Raw genomic sequence first — 12500 nt, 5'->3', positions numbered from 1 at the left:
TATTACCTTCTTTTATTCATTTCGAATGAACACCACAATATTCTTTGGAAGCTTGAATATAAAGTGAATGGCCCTGCGGCCTTGTTCCACATGAATATGGTTCATCTTCTGAGTAATAATATCAATAATAGTATAGTATTTTTACAAACTTGTATGTCTATCCAAAGACCCGCATTGGAATTTAAACAATGCAACTACATAAAAGAAACCAGTCATCCTCCTTGGCGGAACGAAAAACAACAAAAACAAACCATGAAATTCATTTCTCACGCACCGCGCGTCATTACGCTGGCAAATCCTGGAGTAATTCCCAATAACGCCGACCAACACGCTGATAAACAATCTGGCAAAAAACCTCTTGATTTCGTTTCACTTTCCCACTCTGGATGCTTCCGACAACCGTGTTATCTGGAGCTCTACAAAAAATCCCAGGCCCACCCCAAAATTGACTCATCGTATGACACGTCGTTGCAGCGTACGGCGCAGTAGGGACAGTGGGTGGGATTTAGCTACTATTTAGGCAACCAAAATGCTTACACGCACGTAGGTTCATTGAGGGCTGTTTGTCCATCGTGGGAACTGGATGTGAGACTCACGTATTAGCAAATTCCTAATTAAGACACATATCAGCTTTCCTTCCCAAGACCTCTATTTAAAATCCCATTAATGCATGACGTTCATTATATGGATTTTTTCTGAAGAGAGGCAATTTGTTTACTTTTAATCTTACCATAAAAATACTGTTGAATGGAACTGGTTCTTTGAAGTTGACTGATAAAATCTACAGAAATTGTAATTAATGTACGGATACTTGCATAATATGAATGCATATGAGAACACAATAAATATAAATATACTTGTGGACTATTGGTCTTACCAGCAAGATTCCCAGGGTTTGATTTGCCTCTGCTGACTTGACTAGAGAATTATGTACCTGGCGTTGAGTCGAATATGGTGGGTCGCTATCAGAGCGGATAATACACGGATTAGTAAATACGGAAGGCTAACATCGTCTGCTATCACCTCGTCTGATGGGTAAGGACATAATAGTGATATATATAAATATATATATATATATATATAATATATATATAATATATATATCTAATATATAGATATATATATATATATATATAGACCATTAAACCATTTTCCAAGCCCCAGAGAAAAACCAATAAAACATGACAGCGACCGCTGCTGCCTTTATGCCTTTACTACTGAATCGCTCATGATATACAGTAAAGTTCGTGTATAGCGAATTCTAGGGAACTGTCGTCTGCAATTCGTTATAGGCACCATTCATTATACAAGGAGATACTTGAAATGACTGGATCACCTCCCCTGTTGCGATACAGAATGAAACCCAGACGATAAAGTATCGATCCTCCTAAGTGTATAAAGATTTCTAATACATTTCAATAAAAGTCCTCGTTAGTTTAAGAACTGGATATGCATTTCAATATTTAAAACAAAATGAAAGTTATGTTTGTAGTTTTTTTATTTATTTAAAACCTTTAAATGAAAAAGTAGCAACATATTAATTCTTCTGCTTCATTGGGATAACAGTTGTTTCATGTTTCTTTAACGATAAAATAATCACTTGGTTACAACGTGTATCTTTTACTAATAAAACTGCCACCGGGACGTACAAAACAGTTCGTTCTAAACCTGATTAAGTAATAAATAATTCGTTGCATACATACAATTTTAAGTACATTTATTTGAAGTTGGACCAGAGAATTCACTTTCATTCGTTATAAGCCTGAATTCGTTACAAGCCTGTGCCTTATACATGAACTTTACTTATATATATATATATATATATATATATATATATATATATATATATATATATATATATATATTGCTGATAACAGACAGACTAAAACCTTCCAGTTACATTCTGTTAAAGGGTAGAAAATATAAGAAGTGTGGACTGACTTTTTCTCGATACAGAACTATTATAGCGAATATAAAAAAGGCAAGGAAAAACAGAACACATCTATGGGACGAGAGAGAGAGAGAGAGAGAGAGAGAGAGAGAGAGGAGAGAGAGAGAGAGAGAGAGAGACTAATTGTTTTCATGATTATGAGCGACATTTAGGAATTCAAACCAAATTAGACGTGCAAGGTAAAAAAAAAATTACTTTTCCAGGTACGACGATCATTAACGAATGAGAGAGAGAGAGAGAGAGAGAGAGAGAGAGAGAGAGAGAGAGAGAGAGAACAAAGAAGTTGAACCCTTAAGATCAAAACGGGTGATGGCTTCAAGCTCTGCCGGTAAAGAACATCTAATTTCTGTGCAAATGAGTCTTTCGTTTTTATTCCTTTTTTTAACACCTTGCCGCAAATGAATCTGCGGACGTCTCGGAGGCGACAAACTGACAAATGCTTCTAGTGATCTTGTACACAAACTCAGTGTCAGTGACAGTATCAGCGATATTTGTCTCTTCATGTTTTGTGCTGGCAATTGGGGATCACGAGTTAAATGGAGAAATTAATGTGCTACGTTCGGCAATATTATTGCCAGTATTCTTTGGGATAATCTAGTATTAATATTATCATATCTCTAGAGATATTCCTAGAAATATTACTATTATTATCAGTATCTTTTGGGGTAGTTTTGGCATCATCATTATCCTCATTTTTAGGAATAATAATTTGCCAACCCTGTGAGAGCTAAATAAATTAGCTCAGTTGTCTGAGAAAACTAATCAATAATAATAATAATAATAATAATAATAATAATAATAATAATAATAATAATAATAATAATAATAATAATAATAATAATCAACGTTCAATAATTTATTGACGCATTTTTAAACTAACCATAATAATATTAATAATCTAAAATGCCAATAAAGGTTAGGGAGAAAGTTAATTAGTCTTTTGTTTCAAGCACCTATTTTCGATTAAAGACCAAGCCGGGGGAATTTTCCTATATAACCCTGACGTAATAAAACAGTACCGATGATTTTGCAAAAAATATTTTTCTCTTATCCTGACCATGTGATCCCTGGTGCCAGCTGAAGTCGAAACAAAAAATGAACCCAAGCGGCTTTTTTTTATTTATTTACTTTTTTTTGTGGGATCGAGCAACTTTTTAATATTATACACAATTCTGGGTATAAAATATTCGACCTTCATTATAATCTATTTACTTCATTATGGCGATGACATCTCATTTGATCATTCAGCAGATATCATTTCCCCCCTCTTATTGATTCAAAAAATTGTTTTCACATTTTACAGTTTACTTATATCAAACTAAATTAACCTAAATCATATAAAAATCAATTTCCATCTACACATTCTAGAGTCAATGTTATAAAAAATTATATGATATTAAATTCACCTTAAAATCTTCCAAAAGTCCATCTTACACTTAACTAAGTGGTTGAATTTAACTTCCTTCAAAATTTTCCAGAAGGTAATGATAAGCTAACTGATATTCAATTCATGGGCACCAGTGCGTATGGGGCAGGGGTTTGGGGGGGGGTGGGGGGGGGGGGGGGGGTGGGGGGGTTGGGGGGGGGGGGGGGGTGGGGGGGGCTTTGGGGGGGGGGGGGGGGGGGGGGGCCGGGGAGGGGTGGGGGTCAAATAGGGGGGGGGGGGGGGGGGGGGGGGGGCGTGGCGGGGCGGCAAAAAATTTGCACCCCTAATATTGGAAAAAATTTGCAATATTAAAATAAATACATATAAATAATCTATACCATAGTTATTAAAAAATCTAAATAATATATATAATTATATGTGTGTGTAGTATAATGAAAAAATTCTGGAAAGATTACCAATGTAACTTAGTGTATTTATTTTCTTTGTCGCATCTTGCTTCACTTAAATGATTGGCACTGGAATTCCACAACATACGTACGTACATATATATATATATATATATATATATAAGATATATATATATATATATATATTTATAATATAATATATATATTAATATTTATATATATATATATATATCCATACATATATATATATATGATATTGTGATATATGCATAAGTGCTTTAGTCAAAAAAGAAATGAAGGCACTGGTACTGTTTTTGGAATTACTCTGCTAGTTCAAACAGTCAAAAGGGCTGCCTTGCTTGATACCAGAAACTATTCATGTACGTATTAAGATTTGCCCCACTTGGAAAATATGCTGCGACCCCCTTGATGAAGTTCAAATTCCTTCGACACCTTCCAGTAGTTTATATTATACTAAATTAAGTTATAATTTAATTTCCTACAACATCTTCTAGGATTTAATGATAAAGTAAATTACATTATATTGAATTAAATTTCCTTCAACTTCTACAATTACTACAATTGCAAAGGAGACAATCGCCAGATGTTTTTCCTACCTATGCAACCGTTAATTGAAGCTGCTACCGTTAGCCGACTTACATCGTATTGGCTGTTTCGTTTCCCACTTTTACCGGCATCCTGTGCTGAATAATAATGATCATGATAACGAAATATTTTCTTCATCAAAATATATTCATCAAATTATTCAATGCACATTTCTATCTTTACTGAATCGTTAATAATACCACGTTTATTTTTCTTAGAATAATTATGTAAATATTCAACTTAATAAACAATTGAACATTCAGTAAAGAATCCGAACAAAAACGGAAATATATATGCGATAAATGTTTTTCCTCATTGAGAAAATGACTGCGAAAAAAAACCCCTCCATACTCAATGAAAAGTTGCAGCGTGTTGAGTACACAGGATAAATTCAATATCTGTATACACGAATTATTTTCTCCTCAATGCAGACGTTTGGTTAGCATCCCAATAGAATTTGCCCGAGTGCAAAAACTTCATTACCAGTTTACCGACCTCATATACTAGTTGCTATAAGTTTTGTTTAGCATATGAATATTTCCCTTAATGTCATGTTAACAAATATTATTAACCATATAAATAACAAGGCAATAGTGAAATGTAATGTGCGGTAGCCCAAGATTTAACCTCTGACTTGATAGTCTAAGATTAATGCAACATACTTTTATTATCAAAGGCTCTTTTTATTGCAAATGCTGATGTTTCGCTACGCACTGAATTGCGCAGCTCATCAGCATAACCACTGCAACCAAAATTTAGGTCTATTACGCCTACCATAATGACTGCAGGAAATTCAAATAAGATACCTGGAAAATTAAAAGCTCCGCAAAAATATTATGGATACCTAAGAATCAACGGACTAAAACCTCATTACATTTTAATCACAGACTGAAAGTGGAAATGTCTCTTTAACGAGATATATTAATCTATGTTCAAACTCCACTATCAGTCTTATCAGGGAACTTCCAATAGAATGATTAGTTTACTCGTGAACACCTGGTAAGCTACAGATACTATCTTATATAACCTTGAAATATTTTTACTCTTCCGTTGCCTGATAATGTGAAAAACATACAACAAACCTTTCAATTTGTATTTAGGTGCTCGTCAGTAAACACACGGATCTGCCACATCGTTATCAATTAATAGCGCAACCTGATCTTCGTATTTTTGTCCAGTCAAGGACACACGACCACGAATCATTCAGGGCAGTCAACCTCGACTTGACTGGTGATTATTCACTGAGCATATGTAACAGATTTCACCAACAACCAAAAGCCATATTTCTTCCAAATACGTCCAACATTCAGCATTACGATGCAATGACGTAGATAATTACACCGGAACATTTGCGAGTATTCTCTGATTATTGTTGCGGCCACATGTACTACTACTACGGCCTTTCAGAGTTGACAGTTAGTAAAAACGTTTTCAAATCGTTTAGTTCCAGCGACCATCAAGTTCATATCATGTCTCCTTGCTTACATGAGGAATTTCTTCCATGTTTTTGTCAATAACTTTCAATTTGCAAAAATACCTCACACTTTCAAAATAATTAAGAAACATCAATTGGTTTAATTTTATCTTGAGCTTACCTTTCCTACCATCACACCCCCGAACTGCGTGCACCCTTGGGATGGCATTACCACTACCGCCCTCTGTCGCACCCTGTTACAACTATCCTTTCTGTTCCTTGACCGCTGCGATTAGAAAAAGTTTCTTTTCACCACCAAGAAATTTCTTTTCAGAGTCAACCAACCACCAAAACACTGGTAAAAACACTACGATCTTCTCGACTGAGTCTCACATCGTGAACGATTCAGGAAAAATAATACAAAGAAGAAGAGTCTAGTAAACTCGGTGATACCCAACACCATCAGACAACTCTTCCCTGCAACCAACCAAACACCACCACTTAATTCATTCTCACAATCGCTGAGACGATCACGAACTGTCACATGCTCAGTCTTCAATACTGTGTGATTTGATGCCCTCAACCTGGTCTTGTGGCCCGTTGGGAACAAAATGCAGACTCCTTAAGAACTGTCTAAAAGAGAAATAGGAAACCAGTCCCGTCACACCCGGAAGCGTGATTCACACACCAGCTTCTCGGAACAGCTTCAAGAGTGGGACTGAACGAGATACTCAGGACGGGATGGGTATATCATGGGACAGGGCATTTTCTCTCCCTCCTCTGTCATTGCAGGAATGATTAGTGTGGAAAATGTTTCAGTCAGCAGCCACCTGCAGACGATGATGTGATAATGTCATGCCACAGTCTTAGTCAGTCGTTGAAGAAGTCATGAGCTTTATATTTTTCATTCAAAATGAAGCGAAAACTATGTACGAAGCAACTCGCCACATCGAAGGATAGAACCACAAAACAAGTTTACATTTTTTATGAAAGTTAAACCTTTCTAGATGAATATAACGCTTTTCTTTGCTAAAATTGTAAACAGAAAAAGTTTCCATAACTAAATACCTTTCCTTTCCACACAAATAATGTTCACAACAAATAAAAACCATACCAAAAGGGGAACGAAAGTTCCGCTGTCCGTCTGAAATATTAAGAAAACGACCAAAAGCAGTGACCACTAAAGTGGCAATCCAGTGATACAGCAAGCTCCGCCTCTCTTGTGATGTCATAGATATGAGGGCGGAACTCACCATCCATGACATCACCGTTTACCACGTTCCCGGCACCTCATTGGCTGGAACATCCATGACATCATACACACGACTTTCTATTGGTGGAGCACTTAGGAATGAATAACATACCTTCAGTCTGCCTTACTTAGCACGAAGAAAGATCTGGAGCTCAATAAAACACATAATGCAACATAATAATAAGTAACAATAAAAAGAATTTTGCTGAGTTCGTAGGGAACGCTCTCTTCTCTTACTCATCAGGGCAATTTAGTTCTTTTTTAATATGAACTAAACAGGCGATTGCAGACAGTCGCTTTCAAAATTTGCAAGCTAGTCGAGAGAGAATGTACTAACCTTATTAGCAACGTTTCCGTCACTTTCAAGAAATATAGAAAGTTATTAAAACGCAAACGCATTTCCTCACCCTGATATCATATGTTGCAATAAGACAAGATGTTCAAACCTAAGAAAAAATTGCAGCTCTTGACGGTGACATGACACGAGATCCATCGCAAGTAAACCTTCATTAAATGAGATTTGAACCTTGCAGGATATACATAACGTAACGACTCTTCCATTCCGTCTTTATAATCCTGTCTTCATCATGAAGAGTCTTCAGTATAAGAGAAATGTAAGCCTACAACGTCATTATATAATACAACAAGTTTTGGTAAAAATTTCCTACAGCTTCTCTTTTTTTCCCGATTCCTAAAGTTTCTTCCTCGCGAAGGAAAAAGGTAGGCGCTTTCCTAGCGTTTCCACCCAATCCATCTTCCCTCTGTTCCGTAACCATGTGTTCTTCCGGCCTGGGCTAGGAAAGGACATGAAGTTGTCTGCATTGCCCTTTGATTGTGAAGAAATGAAGAACTTTTTCGATTCTCAGTATACTGTAAAAGAAAACTATGGAGATGGCTATTTATTTGTCTGTCCGTCCGCACACCCTCAGATCTTAAAAACTACCGAGGCTAAAGGCTGCAATCTGGTACGTTGAACATCCACACAATCAGCCGCCAACACCACCCCCAACCCCACCCCCCGCCCCTCATCATCAAACATACCAAAGTGCAGCCCTCTAGCCTCAGTAATTTTTATATAAGATTAAAGTTAGTTTTATGATCGTGCGTCTGGCACCGCTGTGGGTGCAACAACACACGACACCACCGGGCCGTAGCTGAAAGTTTGATAAGCCGCGGCTGGGAGTTTCATGGGGCGTGACTGAGAGTTTCATGCAGCATTATACGCTCTACAGAAAATTCGATTGCGTCGAAGAAACTTCAGCGCATTTTATACAGGTTTCTTTTTCATTTTTCACTTATTAATGACAAAATTTCCTTTAATCTATATTTGGGTTATTACCCTTACTGTCAAAAAGACTCATGAAAAACAAACAGATGGACGGGAATCTTGCCTTAATTGTGCCTCATCCGGTAAAAGACGTTTGGTACCTTCAGGATTCTTTGGTTTTGTTTATTTTGGCCCTAAGAATTGTCGTTCTTGGCGAATCCGTTTACAGCTAGATACATTTGCATGTTTCATCAAATGCACTCTGGTAAACTAATTCTATACACACACACACACACACACAAACATGCATATACATACATACATTCAATAATATATATATATATATATATATATATATATATATAATATAATATATATATATGCTATATATATATATATATATATAATAATATATATATACATATATAAATATATATAAATATGCATATATATATAATATATATATATATATATATATATATATACCTATATATATACATAGATATCATCACAAGGTGCTCTAAACCAGATGATTGAACCCTAATCCCATTGTTCTTGAAGTGCGTCATATATATATATATATATATATATATATATATATATATATATATATATATATATGAATAATTATCACATCGAACCGTGATCCATTTATATATTAATTCAAGCTACAAATGTCCTTTAATATCTAATATATATGTGTGTGTGTGTGTATGTGTGTGTGTGTATACAGATAAACAGAGAGACTTGTAATATTTGTCGCCTGTCGTAATGTTACGAAATCCGCTTACGTATTGCACTCTGAAACCGATGATAGTTCCGTAACCTTTTTCCATAATTATCTTCTGGTCAGCTCGACTTATTGTCCGGGTATCGCACCTCTCAACAACTCTGCGAGAGCTGAACGAATGATGAATGGAAGAGGCGATAACTGCGATGACTTAGGAAGACTGACGTGAGTCTTCGTCAAGAGAACCATCACTCACCCTGCCACCTGGGGAGATGCACGCCATGAGTTAATCAAGGGTCGTCAAGTTTTAACAAACAACGTCTCAAGCGACTGAGTCGTGATTCATTTACGGAAGAAAAGTGTAGACAATAATGGAAAACACTTCACAGAATATAACAGTTTTATCAAGACCCAGGCTGAGAACATGAAAAAGCTTTTAGCGACATCGTGTCGAGATGCGCGGGATGCTGCAATACCCGAGCAATATATGCAACTTTACCATAAACTAAAACCTATTTGCCTTTTCCCCATACAAACTTTGGCTTTAGAAATTGCTAACTTCCGTTTGCAGGAAGTAATCTGGAAGCATGTTGCTCATAGGATGTCATCCTCTACATTACCAGTAACTTACCACAGTCGACTACCAGCCAAATATAAGATTCATTGCTGACATCATCAAGGAGAAAATGGGAATTGAATGGAACGTGACTAAATCGCTTTGTCACATTCACTGTGATATTTTTTATATTTACAATTATCAGGCCACAAATGTCGTTTAACTTCCAATTCACTGTAACTCCGGAATACCTTACGCCTTAGACCAATTATAACTGATAAATGCTTCGTAACTAACCAGCGGGATTCGAAACGATGCATTGCTCAGAAACAAAGATATACAGTGACTCTGACCACTGAACCAAGGTTGATATAAAACCTTGCACTGAACCATGAATCCCACTAGTGACGAAGCACTAATCAGTTATACTTCTCCTTAAGTTATACTTCTCCAGGTGTAGATAACATGATGTCAAACGTTGTTAGCGGCAATGTATATATATATATATATATATATATATATATATATATATATATATATATATATATATGTGTGTGTGTGTGTGTGTGTGTGTGTGTGTGTGTATGTATATATATATATATATATATATATATATATATATTATATATATATATTTATCATATATATATATCATATCATATCAGAAGACAGGAGCAGCAGGTCGGATGATACACGATCGAGATGTCATGGAATGTCGTTCTATTTTCATACATTTATTTAAGAGTCGACGTTTCACATCGCTTGATGCATTTTCTAGGCTGAAAAAGTGGTTAAAAACAATAAATATTCGTATATATAAGGTGAAAAGTATATACAAATTTATATATACCTTTTGTATATACCTTTCACATTATACATTGAAGTATTTTTTGTTTTTAACCGCTTTTTCAGCTAGGGAAATGAATCAAGCAATGTGAAACGTCGGCTCTTGAATAAATGTATGGAAATAGAAAGACATTCAATGAACTCCCGGCCATTGTATATATATATATATATATATATATATATATATATATATATAATATATATATATATATATAAACAATAAACAATAAGAGAGAGAGAAAGAGAGCGAGAGAGGGTGGAAACATAACCTCCTCAAGTCCTCAAATATACGATGAAAAAACTATAAAAACCAAACATTAATTCCCTCTTTACGACCCCTATCATTACCTTTCCCTAGCAGCGGGGCTGGCCATCTCTCATTGCTTTTTTTCTTCCCATTTCTTACTCTCTTGGACTTTAAAGTGCAAAACTAACAAATAGGACCTATTTAACGCGTCCTTAAGATAAGAACTGCAAATAAAACTCACTAATAAAATTCTATATGCATCTATCTTGAGGAATTAATAAAAACTTGAAAATGGAGAAAATGTTTTATTTTATTTTATTTGTCATTTAATAGAAGGAAAACAATCTAAAATGTAAAAGTTATAAGTCTCACCAAATGGATATAATAGGGAATAAAAAAACAAGTAAACGACAAAAAAAAAGGCGTTCGTTAGTACCCAAAAACAAATACGAGCCTGATCACCAATTAGGTCGTAAACATTCATATTAATGACAGGCTTATCGTCAGGCTTCAGTGCAACTGAGTTCGAGTATACAAATCGAGATATTCACCATAAGTTTGAAAGACTGAGCGAAAAGAGGCTGTTCTAGTGGTATGATGATTATAATCTAGATACTATAAGAATAAAATGCAGATGAAAATCTATTTGTAGAACATAAAATGGTAGTGGTATAAGTGAGCAAGGCATGTTTCATTGCGTGAATATTGACAGTGTACATTTCTCTGTATGTTTATTTATACAATAACCACAACATCATGTAGCTCCTCTAAGTTCTAACATATTTGGATTCGTTTTCCACTGAAGGCCCTGAAATACGAGGGGATATGAATGAAGAGTTGCTCCCTCCCACAAGAAATTATAATGAAGATGAATAGAATTTTTTCGTTTTTGTTTACGTCAATATCCAGAAAAAAATATGAATTGATATTAGGTAGTTGTTTTGATCTTGAAAATAAATGAACACGAAATCTGGAAGAAGGCAACTTGCTACTAAAGCAAGATTGTTGAAAGCATAGAAAATTACAAAATGTACTTTTCCGTTTACATAAATAATCAGAATACCATAATATGAAACAATATCAATCTGTGTTTTTGTTCACACAAAAGAATACATCGTTTAATGACACCGCATTCATATCTAATTATAAGGGTAAAATGTATATAAAAAAACCGCACTTTAGTTAAGTGAAACCCAATTTCGTAGGAATCTCTTCACCTCTCCATATTGCACTTGGAAATAAATATCATGGATTATACCAATGTTAATCTTGAAGGGTTACACTATTGTCGGAGATAAAGCATCTAAATTTGAAAAGGCAAAATATCAATGACAAGAACAACGGTATTAAGTGACAGGGTCATTTATTTATACAACACAGCGGCTCCGTAACACCAAGGCCGACTCAGACTTGTTCTTCAAAAGGGCAAAAACCCTTATGAAAAAATATCATTCATCGGGCAGACAAAAACCACTACATGGGATTTTTTTTTCTTTTTGTACTATGTCTTGAGTTAAGTTGTAGTGCACCTGGCTAGCTAGTTGGTTTAGATTTAGCTAGTTTGAGCCTGCACGGATCCCCGGCCTGACGAGTTGAAGGGGATAAAAGGCCTAATGTGGGCCTCTGGATTCTGACCAAACCAGCAGAGATCAAGTTAGCTTGAGTCAGGAGATCCCCATGTGTCCAACAGTTAATGATTACTGACATTACGTTACACGGAAAAAAAGAAGAAAAAAAAGTTTTCTTATCTACTTTATTTCTCCACATCTATTCGTTTTTGTTATAAACTATTGTTTTTAATAAAAACAAATTCGGTATAAATTTCATTTTTATAAAA

At 35.3% G+C, this 12500-nt stretch overlaps 1 protein-coding gene across 11 annotated transcripts in view; it reads right to left on the bottom strand.

Annotated features, from left to right (window-relative positions):
* The window catches only part of LOC135219691 (NAD(+) hydrolase sarm1-like), a 703407-nt gene that overhangs the window by 108122 nt on the left and 582785 nt on the right, over positions 1–12500 (bottom strand). The window contains exon 1 of one of the 11 annotated variants that reach the window (XM_064256665.1): positions 5947–6532. The exons of the other annotated variants lie outside the window; for them this stretch is intronic. Coding sequence (XP_064112735.1) covers positions 5947–5994 — 48 coding nt within the window. The 5' untranslated portion in view covers positions 5995–6532. Of the gene's footprint in view, positions 1–5946; positions 6533–12500 lie in introns of those variants that run through there. 11 annotated transcript variants of the gene reach the window in all.

This window comes from Macrobrachium nipponense, chromosome 1 (genome assembly GCF_015104395.2).
Source record: "Macrobrachium nipponense isolate FS-2020 chromosome 1, ASM1510439v2, whole genome shotgun sequence".
Classification (NCBI taxonomy): domain Eukaryota; kingdom Metazoa; phylum Arthropoda; class Malacostraca; order Decapoda; family Palaemonidae; genus Macrobrachium; species Macrobrachium nipponense.
Note: the sequence above shows the minus strand (reverse complement) of the source record. Positions and strands in the feature narration are given on the sequence as shown.